Source organism: Dysidea avara, chromosome 12 (assembly GCF_963678975.1).
Source record: "Dysidea avara chromosome 12, odDysAvar1.4, whole genome shotgun sequence".
Classification (NCBI taxonomy): domain Eukaryota; kingdom Metazoa; phylum Porifera; class Demospongiae; order Dictyoceratida; family Dysideidae; genus Dysidea; species Dysidea avara.
Window position 1 is genome coordinate 24,409,970 of NC_089283.1, and position 26,865 is coordinate 24,436,834.

Here is a 26,865-nt window from a genome sequence, read left to right on the forward strand (position 1 = left end):
ATCGTATTTTGCGAAAGTTTCATCCCTTGAAACTTTCCCACTATATGGTATCTTGTGTGACAAAACATGATTATGATTGTTGATTATTGGTTGGTGTTTTGTTCATCGTAGTTAACTCTTATAAGTGAGGTAACAATTATATAATTACTGTATACATACACACTAACAGACACACACTACAACACATATACAGTATACATAATATTGTAACTACATTATCATTTGTACATACACAAAACAGTACTGGGAAGAGATTTCTGTGATTTGATACCAGTTTTGGTAAACAATTAAGCCAATTCTGGAAAGTATTATTTTGCCAGTTGTGGAACATTTTTTACCAGTTTTGTTAACTTACAAAACAAATGTGACAACTACAAATTTCCTAATCCATTTATGCAACAATAAATAAACCAATACTCACAGTTGAATTTCCCTTGCTAGAGTAAGCAATTTGCCAATTGTGGTATTAAGGCTTAGAAGAAATATTGAAATGTACTATAGTAGCATTAAGAAACTTTGCTAGTGGAGTTAGAAATTTACTAACAGGATTACTAGTACAGTTAGGAGATTGCTATTAGGATTAGGAAAATTCACTAGTGTGGTTAGTTAGGGTTTGGGTTAGATATAATGAATTGTAAGAAAGCCAAAACAAAAGTGCTTCTGTATAAATTATTGCCAATAGTGGAATTTTAACCCACAATCAAAAAGTCTATGGTATACTATATAAGTGTGTACATATTTTTAAATTTGCAAGGTCACATTTGATCACTAATGAGTTGTTTAAATTACTTATAGCCTGTGGAAATTCTCGGGTTGGCAATTCGTGGTGACTTATAATTGTTGCCAATTTTAGCAATAATCTAAAAGTTGCCAATCATGGTAACCACTTGATTTCATAGTTTATACCAACATGGTAACTTCTAGGCATATCAAAAGTTGCCAAAAATAGTTCCGAAACATTCAACAACAAAAAAGATGATTAGCTGCCTACATTATTGGGGAGCCTTAGAAAGTCTCCCAGTCTGACTATTCCCAAAAGTTTACATAACAAACATGGAAACCTCACACTAAGGCTCGCCCATAATGTTGTTTAGCATCCATCCAATATATATACTCTTCCTGATCTGAAGCTATGAACAATAATAATGATTGTGGAATTATTACAGAGCAGTCAGCCCTGCTGGTGTGCCCAGTCATATGTGTTGATGACCCTTGTTTTCCAGAATAACCCTACCAGGTGTGTATGCAGGAATGTTTTCACTACAGCTAAGTGACTGTTATATTAGAGTAGTTCATATTGCTTGACTGTTTTATTAGAGTATTTCAATCAAAATTATTGTTCAGAACAATGCTACAAATGCTGCTATCATGAAACTATTGGGACTGATAAGCCACTAAATTAAATATATGCTCTAATAAAACAGTCACTCAAATAATAGAACAATCAAATGTTAGCATGAAGTATTGTGCATGGTCACAGCTTTCAGACAAGAACAAAGAAAATCTGAGATTAAACCTCTTCAATTTACAAGACATTCATCTAAACATTGTGTATGCTACCTATTATTAGATTAGGTTATTAATTTTGTGAAAAATACGTTGGTACACAGAAGGCTTATAGCCTGCAAGTGTGCCCCACACACACATAAATATGTAAACAAAAACATGATATACATGCACAGCACAACACAGCTGCAAAATGGAGAACTGAACACGGAAGTGTAACAGTTCAAAATACAACACAAAAATGGATCAAAGCACAATTAAAAGTTACAGTAAGGAAAGTGACAAAGAGCAGACACTAAAAATCCATCTGATTTGACAGCTGTAGAAGGGGAATAGTGTTCTAGAGAAAGGGAGTATTAACAAAGAAAGAGTAGCAACAAGGATTAGTAGTAGAGGATGGAATTGATAGAGTCAGTGGAAGTGATCTATTATTTCTGATTGATATTCAGTCAGGAATAGTGCCAGGTTAATAAACTGTACATGAAATAGAAGCTTTTTGCATGAGTATGTATTCACAATCCTCTTCCATTGACCTATACACATGTACAGTAAACTATATACATGCTTGTGTGTGTATTGTATACCTACAAAAGTTACTTAGTCCCTGGCCTATAAATACAATAGCTATTATCAGTCCAACTACAATCACTAATATCCAGAAGTCACATGTGACCTAACAAGATATTGGCATGTCACTTAAACTTAAATGTGGCAAAAGATAATATAGTGTTCCCCCTTGATTATCCAAACCTCTATTATCCTAACACTTAGTTATCCAAACAATAGAAATGACTGCTCTATTAAAGTATTTTGTCTAAGATGTATGTTCTATTAGAGTATATTTGAACAGGGCCCTGTATATAATAGAATGGTCCTTAAAACTTTTTGATTATCTGAACATGCCTTGGTCCCAAGGGGGTGAGATAATCAAGGGAACACTGTAATGAGCAGTGAAGCACTGAGCAAAACACTGCCAAGTTTATAGTGAATAAGATTATTTAATAACAATGTGTCTAGCTACTACAAACCAGTTACCTACTGAAGTTGAAATGTAAGTTCAAATTACAGGTCAGACTTCAAGTGATGACTCTGAGAGTCAGAATAAACATAAAACTAGCTCATTGCATGGAGTCATTAGTGTGTACTGTCAATTTGATGTCAGTTAGGAGAAATGAAATATTAAAGTGCTAGTGTTGGCAGCATCTCGGGGGGCTGTACCCCCAAACTCCCACTCCAGTACTGTGTTAGACTTGAACTCCTTTTGAGAAATCCTGGGCTATGGTTCTAAAAATATGAAAATATCTCGACAATAAGCCCCTATATAACATTCATATTTTTATGCTTCAAACTTCACTGTAACTTTAAGTTGACCCTCTTACTCTTGGCCTGCTCCACTACCCCTGACTATTACAAACTTTACACATGTACAGTTTTCGCTTATAATGCTCCATCCATGCCCTGCAGTGTCAAGTATAGCTCACCACATTAAAAATAATAAAGTTTGGTCAGGAAGTTTCCAGGTACAGGACCAGAAACAAGTGCATGGCAACTAGGAGAAGTATTCATTTTGGAAGTCCATCCATAATGATGATGGGTAAAATCAGGGGCTATCAGGGGCTAAAAGCCCCCTATAAAGCCCCCTATATCAGGGGCTAAAAAAAGGGGCTAGTTGTGGCCAAAAAGGGGGCTACATAAAGGGGCGTATATAGGGGGCTAAAAGCCCCCTATATCAGGGGCTAAAAAAGGGGCTAGTTGTGGCCAAAAAGCTAGTTGTAAATGACTTTTGGCTAGTTGTAAATGGTAATTGGGCTAGTTGTAAAAGTCAAGCTAAAATAGCAAGCTGCGCCACAGAAAAGTATAACCTCAAATTTATGTATAATTTTATTATGTGCACTTGTGTGCAGTTTAAATCTCTTTTACAGGGATTTAGCTAAAATTACCTCAAGACCCTTTCTTGAGATAGCTATTTTTCAAAAAAATTCTCCACTCCACTATATATTTGATAAGAGATTGCCTTACAATTCAGCCTACAGTCGTAGATACCTTTATTACAGTCCACAATTAAAATTGAAATTAATCTAGCTAATTAAACAATAGTTTATTCTAAAACACTACTTTTAAACCCTATAACTATGCTGTAGTTCTTATTTATCCTTTCAATCCAAATTTCAGTCATTTCTCTTCACCAGATTCAATCTCATTACAGCTACATTTCAAAAAATTCCTGGGACAGTATTATATGCCCCAATCCCCTTTTGGCCTTCCCATCCACTGACACTTCACTACACAAGTTCTCTCTTCACTACTTTAGCTATTTAAACAATTACAACAATAATTATATAGTACAATATGTATATACATCAAACATAAATGCAAATTTTGTTTACATGTGTAATAAATCCACCCCCCCGCTCTTGGATTTGGCTAACTGTAAAAAAATAGTTTTTTTAGCCATATGTATATAAATGATTCGTAAACAACAGGTAGATGTTTAGTTAATTCTCAAAAGTGAGTGAACAACTACACAAAATGAGACATGCTTCTATGTACATACAGACATTAGAAAGCCACTTCATACACACAGACAGACAGACACTACTTATATACACATACACTAAAAACTGTCACATGTAGGAACTTGATACTGTGGACGTAGCATTAGCTATTTTAAATATTTCAGTTACACCATGTACTGATAATATAATATTATTGGATAACAAAGTAGTATTTATCACTCTTATGCCACTTTTTGAAAATCATATTTTACATCCTTATAGCCTATATTGTACTCCCTGTGGTTAAGATCATATGGGAGTAATAAACTAACTTGTGTTGCACATTCAACCTACACACCAGTATAATATTATATAGATGCACTCAAGACTCACTTCAAACTGTTTGGGAAAAGTACATAGTTTCTTGATTTATAATAAAATAGAAATAACATCTAACATGCAGTCAGGCACATATCTCATGGCTATAGCTAGTAATTTTCAAAGCACATCTGTAGTAAGTGACTGTTTTAGTCTCTGTCAGCTAGTTTGGCTGCTTATTACTCATATTATAATAGTCTACTGTACACCTCAGAATTTCATCCATGCAGTATTGTTGAGAAATTGCTGCAACAACTCATAATTACCATAAAAGGTATATAGTTATCTGTAGCCATGTACTGGAAACATTCTTCAAGTCGTAAAGGTAACTGCTCAATTAGGATTGTATGAGGTAATGTATGGAGCATAGAAAAACAAGATATGATGTGGTAACACGGATATATATATATAGATAGCTACTGTACTCGATTCCTGACTTATTAAAATAATTTAAAATTTTAATCAAATCTCCAGTTGTATGCATGCAACATAGATAATGTACTCTCCTGTGGTATCACCACCTAATTTGGGTAGCTACTATGTTCCATGTTTATTTTAACCATCAGTTTATCATGCAATACCATCAAAATATTGTTAACACCATTCCATAACTGACCAGCAGATCGTGGATCTTTCCTTGCCTGTAAAATTAATTGCTTTATATAACATAACTTAGCCTCATAAACATCAATTTTCAGTTGATTTTTTAAATTTTCTGTAAAAGGAAATATCAGCACTATTGTTGGTTAATTCAGCTCTTCTTTGGCTTTATGCTTGTTCTGGATGCTTGAAAGAAAGGATGGTGGATGCCAATGAGTATAGTGACGAGAGCCCCTAATGAACTCCCACAAGTATCAAATTTCATTAATACAGTCAATAAAAAAGTTTTTGATGGTAAAATTTTTGCTTCATCTATGGTACTACTACATGTACACACCTTCAGCCCACCAGCACACTACACAATGAAGTGACCCTGACCTAGTCTTGGGTGGGGGGATCAACAACACAGATCTGCTGGTAATGGGGGAACACAGTCACTCTTGATGTTGAGATGATTTGTTAGTACTCTTCCTGCATCATCACCAGACGATTGTTAATTGCATGATGGAGTAGGACAGGAAAGATTCTAGGGTAAACCCAAAGTCATCGTGGCAATGGTGTGGACGTCTACACTCAATGACTGAAAGGGAGAACACTCGGGCTCATACAAAGTGAGTGGCCATTGTTTTTAAAACTAGCTATCCATTCACTGAGACCCAAGAATACAAGATGTGTGGTGTGGCTACCATTGACCCAACTGAGACAACTACTTATAATAAGTAAAAATTAGCATTGCAAGAGCTGCAAATACAGCAGATCCTCACTTAATTATTCGAACACTAAGACTGACTGTTCTATTAGAGTATTTTGTTATCAGTGTGCATTCTATTAGAGTAAATAACTGTTTTATTAGAGCATTTGAACGAAGTTCTACATACAAATCAATGGACTTCAGTTATCCAAACAATTTCCTTTATTTGAACACTTTTGGCTACCTATGAGAACAAAGCTGTTCAGATAACTGAGGATCCACTGTACTCTAATAGAGCATTCGCATTCATAATCCCCTCACCCACTACATTTTTAAGGCTATGCCCTTGAATGCACGGTTTCCATAGCTCTAAAAGGTGTGGGTCTGGGACGACCACTCATTTGGAATTAAAAACAGGGCCCAAGTGATCAAGTGTGTTAGATCATCCTTGTTCAGTGGAACTTATTTTTAGCAAACTTTCTCAATTAAGGTCTCAATTGAAAAACATCTCCATATAAGGACAAAGATTTTGGTCCCAACAGGTTTGGCTCCATACATTTTACCTCTCTAAAAGAGGAAGACCTCTTTATTATAACAAAACTACCAGAACATGTCTTTAATAGAGAGGTTCCACCAATGTGACTTAACTAATTATCTTTTATGACATCGAGGAATAGCTTTTGAGAATGAGCTGGTTGTTCAATTACAATCACACAAGCAATGGTCATACAACTGCAACACAAACTGATTGTTGGGTGGCCACTTTACAGCACATTTCTCTCTTTAATTAATGGAAATTTAGGAATTCTGATTAGCCATTACAATATTACTATTACTTGCAACTAAATACAGTTACATATTATCCATAAAATAAAGTAACTATAATAATATTACATATCAGTTATATTACTTTGTGTCCACAGTCTTAAGCTGCAATTACCATCTTATCACTTGACATGATTGCATTGTTGGACAATGTTGTAATCTTGCAATTGGTTACAAGTGTATTCAAGAGAAAGCAACTGGTCCACAAGCTTTATTCATTAGTTTGACGTGGGCTTTATCATTTTGTTGTGGCTTAGACATTATTCAGTGGATCAGCAGTAATGAGATCAGTAACTTTGTTACTTGTAGTAATAAAATTACTTAATTTTTGATTTGTTACAGTATCTTCATTACTTAGGTAATGAGTTACATTTGTAAGTAAAGTAACTTGAGTTGTATTACTAGTTTTATAGCATACTTTGTTATATTATTTAGTTACCACAAAAGTATAATATTATGTAACTCGTTACATAAGTAATAAGTTACCCCCAACACTGTTAATGAAGAGAAGGTAGAACCGAACATAGTATTACTATTAATATCATCAGTTTCCTTCCATGACTACATGAGTGTTTACATTGACTCTCCTCTATAGACACAAAGATGTAATGACAAATTACAGTACACCGTGAATGTAAATAGCTGCATACCATTCACATTAACACGTTATCTCACTTGTGTCAGTAACTAACTATGAAAAGAGGACACAGTTGTGAACATATTACTGACAGATTATGTGCTATACTTAAAATAGGTGAAAAAAAGGAACCATTCTCTTAAAATACCAGGGAACAAAATTGTCCTGCATAGATGAAAGCTGTCACCATGGTGATGGGTACATCATATCACCATGCTCATCACAACTACTATGGGTGATTCCCACCAGTCGCTACCCCCCCGACTTGAATGAGCCTTATTCATTGCATGGATGTACATAAAGAGGCCACTTGGATCTTATTTGTTCCGCTGTAATAATGCCACTTCTTGTCAGTACCACCAGGAGGAGCACATCACTAATATGGACAAGAGAGCGTAGAATTCTGTGCACTACCGATTAATACTATTGAAATGTCATGGTATCAAGTGTTACTAAGTATATCATTGGTTACATCATCCTTACACACAACAAGGATGTACAGAACAGACCACCACTTCATTGTATTGCATGACAACAGCCAAGCTAGCTTCAAAAGAAGGCTGCTGAGTTGAACAATAAGCTTAAGCTTGTAATATAGTTGACAGGAGTAATTTCACATCACCCGTGTATAACAAAAGGCTATCTTGTCATGCCTGTGCTCACTATTCTTCCATCATGCCATTCATCTTCCATTTTCATATCTTCATTTCAGTAATGCTGGTAACCTGACGCACTCTCAAGCATACATCTCCAATCTCTTTCCATATAGTATCCAGGGTAAGAAAAATTACTTTGTTTGAACTTTGCTGTTTACGGAGTTATGCACTCCTAGTGTCCATATGATTCAATGTACTCCTGATATCACTTAGTATACAAAACTTCTTGCTAAAGCTATGCCAATCAAACAAGGAACCTGAGAATATGACCATTGAACAAAGTGCCTTTCACTATGCAGTATTATACACTATCAAGGTACTCTAATAGAGCAGTCATCTCGGCAGTCATATAAACAGTCAGTTGCAGCTTACATTTTAATTATTTTTTGACCCTCCAGGTCACTATTCAGTAGCATATATACCACACCCTGACAGACACCCAAACCATGATAAATTTGGTATGGCTTTTATAACCCTGTGCTACCATTTTCTCCCTCGAGCTCCTTTCACAAATTTTCCTTCATATAGCTACAATGTCCACTTCATCATAGATTCATCTCTGCATAGATATCTATGATCTCTGGAATTCAAAACTCCACTCTAAACCCACAATCAATTTTGATCGTCCATAGAAACGCAGCATCAACGTTTGGATTAGTCTGGCGTAGCACAGACCTTTTAAAAAGTATTTGTTAAAGGACTGTGCTACGCCAGACTATGTTTGGATATGTGTTGCTTCCGCTGAAATACGACGACGACGACTTGAATACGAAGTGTCTACATCCGTTGGTACAAAGGGGGATGGAGCGGCAAACTGTTGATAACAGGAGATCTTCCAGATTGTTGCTGCCTTCATTCACTTTAGTGGATTTTCCGATGGAATTATTAGTGTACATAATCTCTTTCGTGACTAGTTCCCGCGACAGAGTGAAATTATGTTACGTTTCACAGCGACTACGAGCAGTGGAAACCCCGTCATTATGGAGGGAATTTACCTGGCCTAATTTCGATTTTCGTGAGGAACAATCAATTATGAACGTGTTGAAATCATGTGGTAGACACGTGATACGACTGTCATTTCCCAATCTCGTGATACCTGTTGAATCACTGCACCATTGTGGTAACGTTCTAAGACTTAGTTTGCCATCAGTTAAACTAAGTCTTTACCAACTAAGGACGGTCATGCAATGTATGAAAAAGTTGCAATATTTAGATATTTTGTGGATGTCAAAAAAATGACATCAAACACTTACTGATGATGGTAGGATATCCTGACACTATCAAAGAACTGATGATCAGAGAACGAGTAAAGGATTCATCATTTGATGAAGCATTGCATTTTTTGTTGAATGAGTGGACAGCATTAAGGCTACTGCCACATACAATAAACATTGTTTCTTGTGTTTATCCTATCTTGATTGCAAAAGTACTTGATAAATGGCTGGATTCAGGAATATCGAGACCAACTGATCACATTGGCCATCTTGATGCAGGGATCACTCCGCCATCCAAATACTATATCTATACAAAGCATAAAACTTTAGCGCTTGGCGCGCTGCGCGCGCCAAGCGCTAAAGTTTTATGCTTTGCATAGATATAGTATTTGGAAGTTGGAATTAATGAATTCCAATTTGCAAAGTTTATATTTTTAAGTGCTTCCAGCTTTTAATGCGATGGTTACGGTGGTTGCTGTGGCTTATAGGCGATAATTGAAGCCATTGTATACAGACCTTACTGTAAGATTTTCTAGGTTTTCTGTGTGGGTATTGTTTAAAGGAAGCATGCTAAATGCATTATCTACATTACACAGCTACAAGATACAGGCTTTGAGCTGCAGCACTAGCTCCTGCTAAACGTCGAACTATCCTAATAGAACAGTCAGTACAATTATTCATAAAAATGAAGTCATTGTGATTAATGATTTGGCTATAGCTATAACCACAAAATAATATGTTTGGAAGCATGATCATGAAGGCTTGCAATTGCAAGATGTGAAGACAGAGACTAGTCATCTAATCAGCGCTACATTGCTTGCAGTAGCCCAACACTTGCAGCTTCCTGTCAGGATAACTATGCAATTTAAGCGAGGTGGTTTTCAGTGTACATGTAGGACTGTTCAATTTATTGGACCATGTCTTCTCACTGACCAAAGATATATGTGACCGGATTTGCGAAAAGGTACCTTTTTCACACACAAAATTTGACCCATTTTTTGAACTTAAAAGCTTCATAACATTTTGATCATGGTGTATAATTGCTTGAAATTTTCAATGAATGTAGCTACAGCATCTGGCTACATGTTGATACTAAGAGCAAGTTAATCAGTATAAGGAGTCAAGTGTTACATCATTATGTTTGCTGGTGTGTTAAATGTGTGGAAAAGGTACCTTTTCGCAAATCAGGTCACATATACTGCTGCTCCTGTGTCAAGTTCCATCACTAGGTGATTGCCATTCAGTTATTAAACAGGCACTTTGTAGCTTTCAGGAACTGTTGATGAGACTGAATGTACGTGGATTATGTCGGCAGTGGAATCTTCATCTGAAGGCTCAGTGTTCAGCTGTCGGAGGTCATCATTGTTAATGTGATCCACTCCATCCATTGGATTTGCCAGACTTTGTTTCTGAGGACTCTTTCTTATGACTGTTGTGACTCTGCTGTGTCCTCCTCTTTCCAGGAGCTTTGCTTCTGCCAGCTTTAGCAATGTGGTCTGTGCGAAAGCGCTTGCAATTGTTGCAAACCAACTAAACTACTCCTCGCCATTTGTTACATTTTAAGTTAACGAACAAGATGTATGAATAGATAGTTAACACAGAGCCATAACATGTACAAATTCTAAATATTATATTACAAGCACACATACAGAATATATTGTAAATCAGTTACACACACTTACATCAATAGAAGATTACATCATATGCAATTACAACATTTAAATGTATACAATCACATTGACTATCCTAATGTGTGTGTTACGTTAATTTTAGTTGTCAGTGAAAATCTGGTTTTCCATCTTTTAAACCTAAACGTTAAGATCAGAATACACATAAAACTTGTTTTATGTTGCTTACCCACATACCAGTTGGTCAGATGTAAGGCATAACTACTTGTGGTGTCTCCTCTTCATTGACCTCTCCTTCTCTTATTGACCCCTGCCTCGCACTTGCCTTTTATTTGTCACTTGACATACTAGCAGAGAGTTGATGACGAATAGCGGGCATGTCATCCTACAAATGTTTCAGCAGAGTGACTTTGACTGTTCGTCTAGAGTATTTATGATAGCAAGTGTTTCACAAAATTAATAGTCACTGTATGTGTTACCTCCTTTTTATCCATACTGCTGTCCTGAGATCGACACCATAACCATGAAAATCTTGTTTGAACTTTCTTTGGGCATAAGGTTCTTGTACAAACTAAATGCAGTAAAGACATTACCACAAAGTGCATACTGACACACTGCTATAACATACCGATGGAAGTGGTTGTTGAAATAGTAAAATAGATTGGTGTAGCCAAATGCCAACTGTAATACCTAACACGAAACAGAATTTTTCATACTGTATGTGGCAAGATGTTATACATACATAATATAAAGAACTTCGTGTGGGAGGATCATGCTCATGCACATTACGGGATACTAAGTATTGCAAGATCTAGAGGCTCCCTGCTATCAGACACCCTGCTATCAGACATCCAGAATGTACCCAGGTATCTTGGGATACTAAGTATTATAGGATCTAGAAGCTTCCCACTATCAGACATCCTGGGATGTACTCAGGTATCTCGGCATACTTAGTATTGTAGGATCTAGTGGATCCATGCTATGAGACGTCCTGGGATATACTCAGGTATCTCGGGATACTAAGTATAATGACTTCAGACACACTGATATGAATATTTAAAGTATCCTTTTAGAACTTCATGAGGTGACAAAGTTGCACTAGTTCAAAAGCAGCTCTCAAGATGCATGCTCAACCTCCTCTGGTCCCAGGTCATTGACCATCCCTTCATATTCCCATGCTCACCTGAGCGGTGACCTTCAACTCCTTTACTTTAGTTTAAAAGTATTAGTGTAACTCCTTCACAAAAGTGCACTCTTGTAAGATAGGGTATAGCTACTGTAGATAATGTATATAGGTTTCATCACTTTTGCAGGATTTTATCACTAAAAGCTTGATATATTGGTCATTATGTGATGTATAAGGGTCATTTGTCAATTTAAATATAATGTACCTTGAATAACACCTTCTATGAAATTTTTGAGCCTGGTGGGTGGGTCCTCGCAAAAATAGGTTTTACGTCAATTTTTACAGTAATTCCCCTTTGAAGCATTGTTTTCATGTTTAAATGGTGTGAGATGTCATAAATGTCACAAAGGAGCTTTAAAATGTGTAACAGAACATGTGGGTGTGTCTTGTGGTCAGAATATGGACTTGAAATTGGGAGCAGATTTCACAGCTATTATTTCCGACTGGATATCAGTTCTGATGTTTGAAACTTATTTAATGGGTAAAGGTACTGTGTGTCTACGCATGCGTGAAAAATTGTGGTCAAGGAGGAGTTTCATTTTGAGATATCGATTTCCGTAAAAATTGCTAGATCTTCCATTCTATCAAGTTACCTTTCAATAGAACACTCCCACAACACATCAAATATGTACACCATACACCGACCAACTACCTGACAACATGTTACTATGTGGTTCTGGTCACAAAACATAACCATCGGCATTTCCAAGTACTGCAAGTAGTGATGTTCTATTTGGTTATGAGCAGAGCAGAACTTGGTCTCCTGTCCGGCTTATTTGGATGCTATGGGAAGCCATATGAGGCAACTACACAATTTTTTTACAACTTTCACATATATATACAGAAACGAATGTTGTGTGGTGCACTTAATGATAGCTTAATTTACCCAAGCATATTGTATGTTACAAAGGTATGTTTCTTATGTGAAGCCATATAGTTTCATTTGATTAACCATCGTGATTATTATATATACAAGTAGATCGATCACTATTAAGTATTATAATACACATCGTACTGTTTTTTTTTAATCACTTAATATTATAAGAAGTACGTACGAATGTATTATGCATCACTACACTATTATGTCACAATATTGATAATGAACAGATCTGGTGATGACAAACTTGGCACGACCACTGCATCAATACACCTCCATCGAAGAGACACTACTTCAAAGTTATTTAGTGTGCAACGGATTAGGTAAAACAAGTAAGTGTAAAAGAGGGACTCACTATGTACGATAGCACATCCACTCAATAGCACACTCAATCATTGTGTCATGGAGAAGTGGTAGATACAAAAAAGGCTTGGTTGATACCAACATTTCGTTGCTACGTATATGGAATACGTTCAGAAGCAACGACATGCTTGTAACAAGCAACCCTAAGTGATGAATCTCATCTGTAAGTAAAAGAGATATAAATAATATAGTCCACTGGAGTGTATGCATGTGTGTGTTGTGTGTGTGTAGATATGTGTGCGCATGTGTGTAGTGTGTGTGTGCATGCGTGAATGTAGTGTGGTATGTGTAGTGCATGTGTGTGTGTGTGTGTGTGTGTGTGTGTGTGTGTGTGTGTGTGTGTGTGTGTGTGTGTGTGAGAGTGTGTGTGTGTGTGTGTGTGTGTGTGTGTGTGTGTGTGTGTGTGTGTGTGTGTAGTGTGTATGTGTACATGTACATGTATAGTGTGCGTGTGTGTAATATGTGTGTCTTTCTAGTTGGGTGTGTGTTATGTGCGTGTGATGTGGTGTGGTGTGGTGTGTGTTGGGTCATGTAAGTGTGTATACAGTATGTATGCATGAATTTGTGTCTGTAGTATGTGTACATGCAAGTGTCTCTAGATATTAATGTGTACCAAAAATTAAATTTTACAATAGCTCATACACTGTATTCTAACATGTATGTTATATGTTACAATAATATATGTACCTTTCAATATAGTTGCTGCTTGAAATCATTGTAGCACTGTCAGACATACACATATTTATCAGATAATTTTTTTTTACAGCAATGAATCTGTAATAAGGAGTGACAAAGCCACGTGAAATCCTGACACACAATAACACAATAGTGTGATATAGTGAGGGGAAGGGCATCACGACACACAATAACATAGTGAGGGTAGGGGCATCACAACACACAATATTACAATAGTGTAACATAGTAAGGGGAGGGGCATCACAACACACAGTAATACAGTAGTGTAACATAGTGAGGGTAGGGGCATCACAACACATAATAATACAATATTGTAACATAGTGAGGGTAGGGGCATCACAACACACAATATTACAATAGTGTAACATAGTAAGGGGAGGGGCATCACAACACACAGTAATACAGTAGTGTAACATAGTGAGGGTAGGGGCATCACGACACACAATAATACAATAGTGTAACATAGTGAGGGCAGGGGCATCACGACACACAATAATACAATAGTGTAACATAGTGAGGGTAGGGGCATCACGACAGACAATAATACAATGGTGTAACATAGTAAGGGGAGGGGCATCACAACACACAGTAATACAGTAGTGTAACATAGTGAGGGTAGGGGCATCACGACACACAATAATACAATAGTGTAACATAGTGAGGGCAGGGGCATCACGACACACAATAATACAATAGTGTAACATAGTGAGGGTAGGGGCATCACGACAGACAATAATACAATGATGTAACATGGTGAGGGTAGGGGCATCACGACAGACAATAATACAATAGAGTAACATAGTGAGGGTAGGGGCATCACAAAACACAATAATACAATAGTGTAACATAGTGAGGGTAGGGGCATCATGACACACAATAATATAATAGTGTAACATAGTGAGGGTAGGGGCATCACAACACACAATAATACAATAGTGTAACATAGTGAGGGTAGGGGCATTACGACAGACAATAATACAATAGTGTAACATAGTGAGGGTAGGGGCATTACGACAGACAATAATACAATAGTGTAACATAGTGAGGGTAGGGGCATCACGACACACAATAATACAATAGTGTAACATAGTGAGGGTAGGGGCATCACGACAGACAATAATACAATAGTGTAACATAGTGAGGGTAGGGGCATTACGACAGACAATAATACAATAGTGTAACATAGTGAGGGGAGGGGCATCACAACACACAAAAATACAATAGCGTAACATAGTGAGGGGAGGGGCATCACGACGCACAATAATACAATAGTGTAACATAGTGAGGGGAGGGGCATCACGACGCACAATAATACAATAGCGTAACATAGTGAGGGGAGGGGCATCACGACGCACAATAATACAATAGCGTAACATAGTGAGGGGAGGGGCATCACGACGCACAATAATACAATAGCGTAACATAGTGAGGGGAGGGGTATCATAGCTTCACAACTTAGGGGTGGGAGACATATACACAAAATCATATGGTACTACTGTGCTTTATTGAGTACTTTATGGTTACATGCATGTCCACTAGGCCAAGCCGTAGAAAATTTCTATGATGTATTATGTGGCCATTGCAAAGTGGCATTAATTTAGTGCAGTGTGAAACGTGTCTATTTTAACTAGACTAAGTAGTGTTACATAAAAAATCTGACTGGTTATTGGCAAACCATATATCGTCCGCATTTTTGCATATCGCTATCAGATCGTCACCAAAACAGACATGTTTAAGTGCAACAAATAATGTTTGCAAATGCATTTTCTGCAATGCAATTATCTTTGGCTGATTGCAAAATTCTAGCTTCACTTTGATTTTCGCCTTGACCAAGGATGAACACTAGAGTACAGGATATATTGGAGTGCCACCTTGATATAGGCCTGTCAAGGCTAAAATTAATTTATTGCTAAAGCTATAGAACTTTGTTACGATCAAGGGTGTAGGCAGTGGGGGGTTCGGATGAACCCCCCTTTCAGAAGCAGAATTTCTTAAAAATTAAAAATCACACCAAATCTTACAGCCCTGTAGCTCTCCGGTAGCTATTTGCCCACTGGTGCTCCTTTGTACTACTCTTGAGGGTCACATCACATTAATGCTGAACCATATCTATTGCATCACATGATCAATTGTGTACGTGATGCATGGTTGAAATGGCGTTAGTGAAATGGCGAAGGACTGTTCTATGGTTTATTACAAGGCAGAACTTGAGTGGTCGTGTTATACATGTGTCAGGTTAGCACAAACTGTGAATTGTTGATGTATATTTACCTGATGAATGATTTGTTTATTTGGTAAATGTTGTGGGCACATGATGTCTCCAACATACTGGAGTACAAGCCATGTCTGAAGTTATTGACCATCAACAGCTGGATCAGCTGAGAGCTGAGAATAATGTTTAGCTGGAAAAAAGTATTGCCAACTAAGGGACTCGAGTGTGGAGGGCTTCCATGCACTAGGAAATTGAAGTTGGCTGTCAGTATGCTGTCTGGAAGTAAAGATAAGTTAGTTTTACAATAGGCTTATAGTTTCTATAGCTGCATAAACAGCAGTGTGTAGGTTTTAGCTAGTTAGATGCACAAACAGCACCTTTTAATCTTACTGCCTAAGGGCATATTTTGTGTATGCACTATTTTAGTAACATGGTCTAGGGGAAGCACCCAGGCCTTCCTCTTAAGACATTCCACTTTAAATCCGAACCTCCTTTAAAAAAATCCTGGCTACGCCCCTGATGATGCTTACAATAAAACCTAACAGTACACATTTAAACAGTATGCTTAGTAAGGACAAGCTCTCAGCTCAAAAGTTATATACAATTATTGATACATTTAGAACAATTTAAATGTACTTTACAAAAATGCACTAAATTCAAGAGTCAAGTGCAACTTTTAGTGAAAGTCAGAAGTCAAAGCATATTTTTTTAGGTTGACCACTTTGACTGAGGATGAACATAGGAGTACAGGATATGTTGGTGTGGCACCCCCTCACTGTTTATATATATATAACTAGGCACTAAGGTGTTTTAGTATTACGAAAACACTCTCCAACAAATCTGTGTGACACTATCTTTCAAGTTAAGCGCAAGAGTGCTGTCTTAAAACATCATATTGCATCTTAGCTACCTGTCACTTGATGCAGTGGTTATTCAAACATTTATAAGTATTCTCCACTAATTTGCAGTGGTGTTTTAGTAGATCAAATTATCAAGGTAGTGTTACTTGTAATATTGTAGAATGAATAGACCGTATTCCAAATGATGTCACACGGATTTTCTATTGGGGATTCTTATATTTTCGAGTATTATCACCAATGGCGATCGAGATTTCAAAGTTTGATATAGAAGCTAACAAACTAGATATCGAGGCGAAATTACCAGGTTTGGTTATTACAGCAAAGAAACAATAGTTTTTCTTCTAAACTTTGAAAACCAGCTGAAAATTTTTAACCTGGCATTAGAGAATAGATTTTATACCCTTATAATTGTACCTGTTAGTTTTAGGTCAATATCTTCTTCCAGGGTTGAATAGCGATTTGAATATTATTAAGCCCCATTGGAACTCTCACTCGAAATTGTTAGAATACCCCAAATAGCCACAGCCATTTTATTTTGTGACGTCATTTGGAATACGGTCTATTGTGGCACTGTTCAAGTGTGATGGTACAGCATTTAATCAAGAAAAAATTTCCTGACCTTATACTTTATGTATAATTGACACATTTAATTCAGCAGGTGGCTACATTAGGCAGGTCACAATTGACATTCTTCATAAGAATGGTCAGCTAGACATATTCTGGGACCATCACATAGTGTTATGTGCCATCCCTCCCCATTTTTAAATAGACTACCGACTACCCAGCTTGCCAGTGCTAGGACAGCCGTGTATCATCCCCATACCTTTCGCGTTCCAGTCAAAATGTAGCACGCGCTTCTTTTCTCCCGTTACACTGTTAAAACAGGGGAGTAACAGTAACTATGGGAGTAAAATATTTCACTCTAAAAGGGGAGTTCGGATTACTAGGAGAGTAACAGTAACCCACTAAGGGTAAAGAGAACTCCAAGTAAGTGAAAGCACCAAACTGAAGAGTTCCCATTACCAGCTAGCTAGTAACTAAGGTGAACTCAGTGAGCCAGTATATATAGCTAGCTACTGAGGCCACATAGCTGAACTGAATGATGAGCCACTTATAGCTGTCTCACTATGATATTTTCTCCATTAACTGGCCAGTTCAATTCTAGCCACTCAATGTAAAAAGGAAAGTAATTTAGGTTTCCTTTTCAATGGCAGCCATTTACTCATCTTTCATTTTACAGACTAACCAAGACATAGTGAAGGAAACAGACAGTACGAAAGCAGGAGGACGAATTGTTACTCAAGAGTCAAGAATATTTTGAAATACGTATGTATAATTATTAAATACCATTTCTATTACAAGCGCATTATTTAGAATGAAGAGTATTACCATAGAAACGGCTTCTTTAACAACAGAACCGTGTTGAGTGGTTGAAAGCGGTTTGTTTCTCTGAGGAATTGTAGTGCTTAAAAGGTGATACTAAAGTGTTTACTTGTTCGTGAATAATTACTGGACGTTCACTATCTCGTTCATTCTTTCTTCAGGCACGTTTGAGCGGCTCATATCTGAGTCGTCTCGTGTGACAAGCCCGGTTTATTAAACTGGCTCCAACGGAAGTCACCACTGCTCGTGAGGGTTTAGGCGCCTTATCGTGACAGCAGAAATAGTTCAAGACTCAGGGAAAGAGAATAAAATTCGGCGGACTCAGCCGTATCACTGACTAGTACGTACAGTATTCAGCCCATTCACCGCTAGCTACTAGTATTCAGTGTGTAAGAAGTTGAAGACTTGAGGGAGGAGAGGAAAGCTACCTAGCTTAAACATGGCGTACATATCATGTCCGTCTGCTTTCAGTTGACGTTAGCAACCGGACACAATGATATTGCTGGTAAGGTCAGTAGCCTGTATCATTGTCAGTGTCTTTACAAAATTACATGCAGATTCACTTGAATTAACTAGTAAGATATATCGTCTGCAGTTAACAAGAATCTTTATGATACAATGTACATTGTGTGTCTTCGACTTCATCAACTTTCCAAAACCTGTAAGGAGATAATGTTTATAGTTACATTATTAAGCACATATTTACTTTTTTAGTACGGATGTCTCAATGTCACTGAGAACATAGAATTTAAACAACATCTAGTAAGTGTGTTAACATACAATGACTGTGCATCAATTTGTAAACATATATTACAGGTGCTGCAAGAAATCAGTGAACAAGTAGACAAACAAAATGATGAACTCCAGGTAGCAAAAATGTGCTGTTTTGCATGATAGCAACTGTGCTTATTTTAGTTTACACTACCAATGCTGCTGGTCTGGCAGAATTGTTTTTACAACTTTGTTGGAAACTGCGTGTGATGTACCTTCAGCCATACAGGTAACAAGTGTGTGATTGTTGAATATTTCTTTACTATACTGCTATTTACTACAGCTGATGACATGTCATGTGACAGGCAGTAACTCCAGTGAAGTGGCAGTGAAGTGTCGTTTGCTGATGATGAAATGAAGCCTTGCTGCTGATCTCTTGAGTGACTTTCCAATATTATAAAGCTGGATATTGTAAATATTTTGTTACAATTTTGCTGTATGTCTTTAACATCATTTGAGATTTTATACGGAGTCATTTGTAGAATTTCATGGAGTAAAGGAAACACCTTGCATGCTTATGTGAACTCTCCTAGAGTAACTAAAACTCCCTACAATAGATTTTTCAAAGGGTTCCTGTTACTCCTTTGCAGGGTGTTAGTTACTCTCCACAAAAATATAGGGGTGTTAAATCCTCCCTACACTGGGAACTCCCCTAGGGGAGTAACAGTTACTCCTTATTTTTAACAGTGTAGCGTACGAAAATACATGTCTTATCACCATTCGCCACTATATACTCCTCTGACAGCAACCTCTCGTCCACTGTTGCAAGTCAATCGTAGGATGTGAACAATGTGTTCAGCAGTTGCTGGCAACCAGTCATTCAGCAAATTGCCCGCTGTGCAGGGACACGGACTTTGAGACTGTCAAAGTTCTCGGTCTTGATGGCTTGATTACTGCTGTAAGCAGTTACTTAGAAGATGAGACTGACACTGCTGGAGATGAGAGTTGACCAAAGTTAAACTGTATAGCTAGCTAGTAGTTTGTTGTAACCTTCTTCATTATCATTAGCAGAAATGCGGTGACTACTCTATTAGGGAGTTTTGTCATAATTCAACTTGCATCTCCAGTATAGTTGTAGATCTAACTTCAGTATACAGTGGATCCTTGAGTGGTGGTTCACTATGGTATGTCTGCTTAATTAAATCCTTAGAAATGGTAAGCGTGTTCATATGGCTTTCGGCGACATTCGTGGTCATGTGTGGTAAATACCTATCGCCGAAGATTTTCTTAAAGCGATTCATACCACCAATGAATTTATTACCACTTATGGTGCATTTTGTAGTCTTCTAATGGATCGTGGTATAGTAAGCTACTGTAGCATGATCGTTTTACCTTCAATTAACTGAAATCCACAAAATTATTATAATAAAACTCTCTAATAGAGCGTTCAAGTTTGACCGAATTTCTGCTAATGTTATAATTACAGGTATATTTCACTTGAATTAATATTTGTTATTGTAGTCATTGTAGCTATCTAGCTACATTTCCCATATTATTTATTATTTGTATTGTAAGTGATCACATGCAATCTTTAAATTGACATTAAATTTAAAACAAACAAGTTGAAAGTCAAGGAGAGGATGGGGATGGGGTTTAGAGAAACTAAAATAAAACTAAATGATATCTGGCTGTATATGACTGTTGACATGAAAGTGCTTATAATACAGGTTACGTAGCAACGCGCATGATCAACCAAGTCTCACGATCACGTGACAAATTCAAAATTATAGCGGTTTTCACGAGTGATCCGGCATGACTGGAGAAGAAGCAGTGAAGATTTGCAACAGACATGGACCATGGGCTATGAAATACACTAGTAAGTGTTCCGTATTCTACAGTATATGCATATACATGCACGCATGTTCCCAAGCTACGTAGCTAGCTAACCAACCAGGACTGAAGGCTGCAGAGCTCAGTTGCCATGTCATGTGTATCTATAGCTAGCTAGCTAAGTACAAATGTGAATTTATTTGTCAAATCCCCTAGTGTCAAGGGAGAAAGGCTACGTAAAGTAAAAAACAAGTGGAAAAAAAATTTTAGATGGAAGACATTCAAAACAATTAGACCAGACCTCAAACAATGGAAGTGACCAGTGCTAATTATAACCAGTGCTACCACATTGGCTTCTAAAATAAATTGCCAGAACAACAACAACAACAACAACAAAAAACCACTCCTTTTTCTATTATGCAATCCATGTGGTACATAAATATAACTTCTATTGTTCAACCAACCATTGTACCATTTAACCAGTGTGGTTTTGTTTCATTTGGGATTACCATATGTGTGCATCGAACCACTGGACTGAACTATACTATGACCACCCTTCTATTTCCATTCTGCAATCCATGTGGTACATATATATTTTATTTAATTTCGATTGTTTAACAATTGCAGTGTGATTGTGCCATGTATCATGTGTGTGTGTGTGTGTGTGTGTGTGTGTGTGTGTGTGTGTGTGTGTGTGTGTGTGTGTGTGTGTGTGTGTGTGTACGTGCAAGTACGGCAAACATGTGGAGAGTGTGTGAAAAAGGGGGGGGGGGGGGGGGGGGGGGGGAATCATGACTAGCACAAGTAAAGTACCGGTGGAGGAGAGGATATATAGTTTGTGCAGTACATCAAAAGGTGCATACAACCACTTTATGGCTATAATTATATGATCGTTTTACAATCATATCGCTTCATACGTCCAAACAATTTCAAATCTAGCCAGGCTTGTAGTCAGTGTAGCTATACGGCCAGACCATATGACAATTATATGATATTTTTATTGATTAATTTAAAAATAATTTTCCTTTGTCTTCCCCAGCATATCATCTGCTATATAGTTATTAGCCAGTTGATTTATTTTTGTTTATTCATTTTTTTTGTTTTAAAAAAAATTATCGATTTGACAGTTATGGTACAGCTACAAGCTAACAATACATGCAGTTGATATATAGATGGCTAGATTGTGGTGTAGATGAAATGTACAAGTCGTGCATGTTGTCTCAGTCGAAATTAAAGCAGGTAGGATACTTTTTTTTTAGATGGAAGACATGCAAAACAATTAGACCAAGCCTCAAACAATGGAAGTGACCAGTGCTAATTATAACCATTGCTACCACATTGGCTTCTAAATTAAACAGCCAGACACACACACAAAAAAAACCACTCCTTTTTCTATTATGCAATCCATGTGGTACATAAATATAACTTCTATTGTTCAACCAACCATTGTACCATTTAACCAGTGTGGTTTTGTTTCATTTGGGATTACCATATGTGTGCATCGAACCACTGGACTGAACTATACTATGACCACCCTTCTATTTTCATTCTGCAATCCATGTGGTACATATATATTTTATTTTATTTCGATTGTTTAACAATTGCAGTGTGATTGTGCCATGTATCATGTGTGTGTGTGTGTGTGCGTGCGTGTGTGTGTATGTGTGTGTGTGTGTGTGCATGTGTGTGTGTGTGTGTGTGTGTGTGTGTGTGTGTGTGTGTGTGTGTGTGTGTGTGTGTGTGTGTGTGTGTGTGTGTGTGTGTGTGTGTGTGTGTGTGTGTGTGTGTGTATCATGATCATGTAGCTGCTAGACAAATAATAGGGGCACATGACACCTCACTAGCCAATATGACTATAACCCTGGGCATTGGGGAGGAGGCATTGGTAGTTTATGTAACATGACCCAGGCACTCAGTATTCCCAGAGTGCCTTTGCACTGATACTCTATAGCACCATGTAACTATAGATTCCCTGTAGACATAATTAAACATTACATTATATTTGTTTTATTCTTCTAGATGAATTAACAATATTACTTTATTTTTTTTATAGATAGCTAATTAACCATAAGATTACAACCTGCTCATGGATTGCTTTACATTGTATCAAGAGAAAATTAAAGTGTAGCTGTACAGAAGGAGACCAAAGTGAGTAGTAGTGATTAGCATACGGGCTGTGTTTTATTTGCTTATGCTTGCTGTTGTTACAGGCTACTGGCCTAAAACACATGGATACAATTAACTCACATGGATGCAATTAACTGTAGTTATAATTATATATAGCTAATGATGTTAAAAATATTACCATTTTTTTGTTGTGTGTGTATGTGTGTGTATGTGTACATATGTGTGTGTACAGATGTATACAGTTTCACTGTAGCTACATAAGAAGCTAATTGAAGTGTATTTTTTGTTGCACCTATAAATGTCAAGCCCCACCCCCAGTAGGGTGGATATAGTGGGGATTTGATGAAGTGGAAAGTCAAATTCCCCTACCTAGCTGGGACGAATTATATAATTATTAGGTCAAATCCCACATATAGTCCCATGCACCATGTGACGAAGGGGATTTGACACAAAAAAGTACTTGTGCTGCCCAACCCCCACATATCCCGTACTGGCTTGGTGGGAGTGGGGTTGACATTGATAGGTCAGTGCATGATTACGTGATTCAGTACTGATGTAGCAAGTATTGAAATGCTCAGTGCAGGCCTCCAGTAGCAATATAATTATACTAACTGCAATTAGCTACTTAGCTCTATTGTTATGTGAAGATTAGATCTTATCTAGCTAGCTATCATTGCTTGTTAATTAATCTCAACTAGAGGGGATGCGCTAATTATGATGTACAGATAGTTAGGCCAATGAAACTTGATTACTAGTTTCTCGCTCAGATTTTTGAAATTTTAATGCGGGCGGGCGGTTTTTATTCATTATTCATTATTGCCTACTCAGGGTGTGCTGAGATCAGAAACCTTCATATTGTCACTAAAGTGTTGTAAAATTGCATGGATAACACTTCTCATTTGAATAAAAAGAATATTAGTACTCCTGGCATGCCTATAATAAAGTGACTTCTTTATTAGAGTAAAAGTGACTGCTCTATTAGAGTATTTCGATCTAAATTGCCAATAATGAAATTCCATGCGGGTGCTAGTGAAGGGATGTGGGCGGTGACGCGAAACTGCTAATCAAGTTTCATTGGCCTTAGTTAGCCTCAGGGCCAGCCGCTTACACTCATTGTATAGACGCGAGAGGCGCAGTTCAACAATAGCTAATTGGTTGGCACCATGCAAATAAGTAGCTACAGGTATATAGCCTCGAATATATAGCCATGGCTGGGATACGCTTGCTGGATGAGTTGGAAGAGTTCATAAGGGAGAAAATAGAGAAGGAGCGATGGACCCACAAACGTATGAGTCTTCACCTGCAATACAAATATCCTAGCAGGAAAGGACTGAGTGTTCGCTCATTGGAGAGGTTTGTATACATATAGCTAGCTAAGTAGCTTGGTACATGAACCTACTGTATATAGCTACAAACAGCTGCAAGCCCGTTGCAGAGTCAGAACTGTATTATATATATAGTTACTTACAGTTGCAAAAAGAGCTCACTAGTGCTGCATACGTAGGTAATAGCTATGGGTATATAACTATAGATAATATAACTAGCTATATAAAGGGTCCGTGCATTCAGTTTTCAACAATAATTAATTGCATCATGTTTGATTGAGACGGGCTAACAAGCTAGATTACCGCGTAAGTAGCTAGTAATTTTTTTTTACCTACTTGTCCACATGTGTTTGTGTAGCTTGTATGTACACATGCATGCATGCTCTACAGTGAATATCACCAGTCTAGCCCCACATTGAAGCGCAAACATTAGGTACTATATTGTATACCAGACCAGACGATCACCATTATTATGATCATGAATAGTCTAACTAATACATGCACTGATTCCAATTATTACTGGCTAAGTAATTTAAGACTGAGAATCATATATGTGTAGTAATTCACTACTAGTTTATTTAATAGTATAGCTACATTGCTATATAATGCATGGCAAAATTTTAGAGACCCAAATGTAGGCTTCATTCAATGTACACTGTAGCTATATATAGGGTTTGCATATATGTTTATGAATAATCAGCATACAAAAGTAATATAGTCCTTAGATTGGTTCATCCTATATATAGGTTCTGCCGTGAAAGGAACATTCACAAAACAAGCCGGCTGACAAAACCTGAGTTAGATGAGGTCGTAGCCGCTGCTGTCAGTGAGGTACAACATGATATAACCATTTATTTAAAACCATACTATGTGTTATATACATAGGTGGGTCCTGTGTATGGACGCAGAACATTTACAGGGGTATTGGCATCAAGGGGAATCAGAACAGGAGAAAAGAGAGTTGGCGAATCATTGAGATATGTCTCACCTGTGTACTGCCGTGCCCGTACAAACTCCACTGCCAGGATGACAAATCCTACAACATACAGGGCAGATTATTTTGGTCACAAACTACACATCGACCAAAATGAAAAAAATGTTATGTTTGGTGTGACCCACATATGTGCAGTGGATGGCTTTAGCCGGAAAATTGTGGCATTTAGCACTATGCCTATTAAAAACAACAGTGTGATTTATGATACAGTGTACAGGTACTTCATTACTTGTAGCAACTACACTAGCACTGCATTACTACCCACACATTCATCCATAACGTTAACAGTGATTATTAAAATTCTATGAAGTATTGTTAGAATTACATTTCTTTTAATTATTAGCATTTGAATTGTTTAGGCAAACCATATGCCAGTATGGTATGTGGGATCAGATCAGGGTTGACCATGGAAGGGAGTGGTATCTTATGTTGTACATCCAAGAACACCTGGCAGGATATAGACGAAACCCTTCTGGACCACCTCACCTGCAGACATCCTCTACTCAAGTGAGATTGTATTTGTCACATTATCATGATGTAACAAGAATAACCTATAGTGGACTACTGATGTTTAGCAGCAGCTATTGTAGTTGGATAAGCAGGGTAAACCCCCAAATTAAAAAAAAAACAATATATTAATGCTGACTAGATGACATTCTAAAACAATGATATAAGAGTGGGACACACATACAATAACTGTTGTTTCATTTCATGTGATGTTCATACTGATTTGCTTTGGTGTCTTGTAATAGAATCATGTGATCGAAAGGATATGGGTAGAGGTCAACGGAAGGGTCAACTACCCCATAAAGGCCGCTCTAATAGAAATGCAAGAAAATGGCGATTTCAACCTGGAAGACGATCACATTAAACATTGCGTCTCCTGGTACACTTTACACGTCAGCCAAGTTGGGACTACAATGTTTGTGACAGCCTGGAACGAGCATCGCATATCAGGTATATTTCACTATAGATAGCTAGCTACTTTATGAAATTTTTATCACCGTTACTTTAGGTACAAACAAAGGCATCCCGAATGTGATGATGGCACGAAATAATCAGACCAAGCAAATTGATAACAGTCTGGTTCCAGCAACAGATGAAGCTGTTAGAATGTACGAAGAAAACGGAGGACATATAACTATATTCAATGAGTTTGGACAAGACCCTTTAAGAGGAAGACAAGAGTTAATAACCATTAGAAAGGAACGATTTGCTGAGCAATGGCCAAGCTTTGGCAATATTTTTCATTCACTTGTAAATGGTGACAATACAATGTTCCATGATGGACTGCTATGTTTTATTAATATAAGCATGCAACTAACAGCACAGCTGTGAGAGAGTTTTACATGCAATTGTATTTTATTGTTAACTTTATTTACTTCATTTCTATTTATCTGTTGCTAAGATATATCATGTTATGGTTATTGACACTTGTATTTTGCATGTTTGATGCTTGCATAAATGGTTCCATCTCTGTATAGTAGGTTAGTTATCAGTTTTTTTTTTGCATAAAAAAACACTTGAAGTGATATACCAATATTCTGTTGTAGGGATTAAACCTCAAAATAATGTTGGTGAAGAGCATAACAAAGTTTCCACAATAAATCCTATTACTTCTGGGTTCCCAACTATACAACATTATGGTGTATAATTTCATTTATATAATGA

At 37.2% G+C, this 26,865-nt stretch overlaps 2 protein-coding genes and 5 long non-coding RNA genes across 12 annotated transcripts in view; 4 read left to right on the forward strand and 3 right to left on the reverse strand.

Annotated features, from left to right (window-relative positions):
* The window catches only part of LOC136241075 (uncharacterized), a 22,750-nt gene extending 13,479 nt beyond the window's left edge, over positions 1–9,271 (reverse strand). Inside the window, exon 1 of the long non-coding RNA XR_010694148.1 lies at positions 9,042–9,271. This is a non-coding gene — a long non-coding RNA (uncharacterized lncRNA). The remainder of the gene's footprint in view (positions 1–9,041) is intronic.
* Positions 9,272–10,559: 1,288 nt separating this feature from the next.
* On the reverse strand, positions 10,560–11,837 carry LOC136240765 (uncharacterized). Of its 2 annotated transcripts, none has more exons than XR_010693963.1 (5): positions 11,814–11,837; positions 11,259–11,320; positions 11,110–11,201; positions 10,868–11,052; positions 10,560–10,810 (listed from the first exon to the last, which is right to left on the reverse strand). It is a non-coding gene; the product is annotated as an uncharacterized lncRNA (long non-coding RNA). The 2 variants fall into 2 exon arrangements; XR_010693962.1 differs by having other exon boundaries at positions 10,860–11,052.
* A 1,005-nt stretch (positions 11,838–12,842) lies between these two features.
* LOC136241391 (uncharacterized) lies at positions 12,843–17,691 on the reverse strand. 2 transcript variants are annotated; one of them, XR_010694277.1, is made up of 3 exons: positions 17,648–17,691; positions 13,744–13,779; positions 12,843–13,217 (listed from the first exon to the last, which is right to left on the reverse strand). It is a non-coding gene; the product is annotated as an uncharacterized lncRNA (long non-coding RNA). The 2 variants fall into 2 exon arrangements; XR_010694276.1 differs by having other exon boundaries at positions 13,744–13,830; positions 17,648–17,689.
* Positions 12,877–14,072, forward strand: LOC136241390 (uncharacterized). Its single transcript, XR_010694275.1, has 3 exons — positions 12,877–13,025; positions 13,077–13,397; positions 13,474–14,072. It is a non-coding gene; the product is annotated as an uncharacterized lncRNA (long non-coding RNA).
* Positions 15,407–19,461, forward strand: LOC136241388 (uncharacterized). 4 transcript variants are annotated; one of them, XM_066032585.1, is made up of 8 exons: positions 17,820–18,150; positions 18,199–18,297; positions 18,369–18,712; positions 18,765–18,868; positions 18,922–18,969; positions 19,024–19,074; positions 19,123–19,207; positions 19,262–19,461. In XM_066032585.1, exons 3-7 carry the CDS (start codon positions 18,661–18,663, stop codon positions 19,186–19,188), a joined length of 321 nt encoding a protein of 106 aa, XP_065888657.1. In that variant the 5' UTR covers positions 17,820–18,150; positions 18,199–18,297; positions 18,369–18,660; the 3' UTR covers positions 19,189–19,207; positions 19,262–19,461. The 4 variants fall into 4 exon arrangements, 3 of the variants coding, with proteins under 3 accessions (XP_065888656.1, XP_065888657.1, XP_065888655.1); XM_066032584.1 differs by adding an exon at positions 15,407–16,256 and having other exon boundaries at positions 18,065–18,712; XM_066032583.1 differs by having other exon boundaries at positions 17,820–18,297.
* A 1,228-nt stretch (positions 19,462–20,689) lies between these two features.
* Positions 20,690–23,148, forward strand: LOC136241914 (uncharacterized). The gene is made up of 3 exons (XR_010694444.1): positions 20,690–20,794; positions 22,802–22,896; positions 22,959–23,148. It is a non-coding gene; the product is annotated as an uncharacterized lncRNA (long non-coding RNA).
* A 934-nt stretch (positions 23,149–24,082) lies between these two features.
* On the forward strand, positions 24,083–26,654 carry LOC136239959 (uncharacterized). Its single transcript, XM_066030702.1, has 6 exons — positions 24,083–24,228; positions 24,947–25,031; positions 25,086–25,411; positions 25,554–25,701; positions 25,947–26,151; positions 26,210–26,654. Exons 1-6 carry the CDS (start codon positions 24,083–24,085, stop codon positions 26,530–26,532), a joined length of 1,233 nt encoding a protein of 410 aa, XP_065886774.1. The 3' UTR covers positions 26,533–26,654.
* Positions 26,655–26,865: the final 211 nt, after the last annotated feature.

Bases quoted from the DNA above. Each gene is read 5' to 3' on its own strand.
- LOC136241388 (XM_066032584.1), top strand. From the start codon at position 18,661: ATGTCCGTCTGCTTTCAGTTGACGTTAGCAACCGGACACAATGATATT. The intron at 18,713-18,764 runs GTAAGGTCAGTA...AATTACATGCAG, and splicing joins CGGACACAATGATATTGCTG to ATTCACTTGAATTAACTAGT. The intron at 18,869-18,921 runs GTAAGGAGATAA...TTACTTTTTTAG, and splicing joins TCATCAACTTTCCAAAACCT to TACGGATGTCTCAATGTCAC.
- LOC136239959 (XM_066030702.1), top strand. From the start codon at position 24,083: ATGGCTGGGATACGCTTGCTGGATGAGTTGGAAGAGTTCATAAGGGAG. The intron at 24,229-24,946 runs GTTTGTATACAT...TCCTATATATAG, and splicing joins AGTGTTCGCTCATTGGAGAG to GTTCTGCCGTGAAAGGAACA. The intron at 26,152-26,209 runs GTATATTTCACT...CCGTTACTTTAG, and splicing joins GAACGAGCATCGCATATCAG to GTACAAACAAAGGCATCCCG.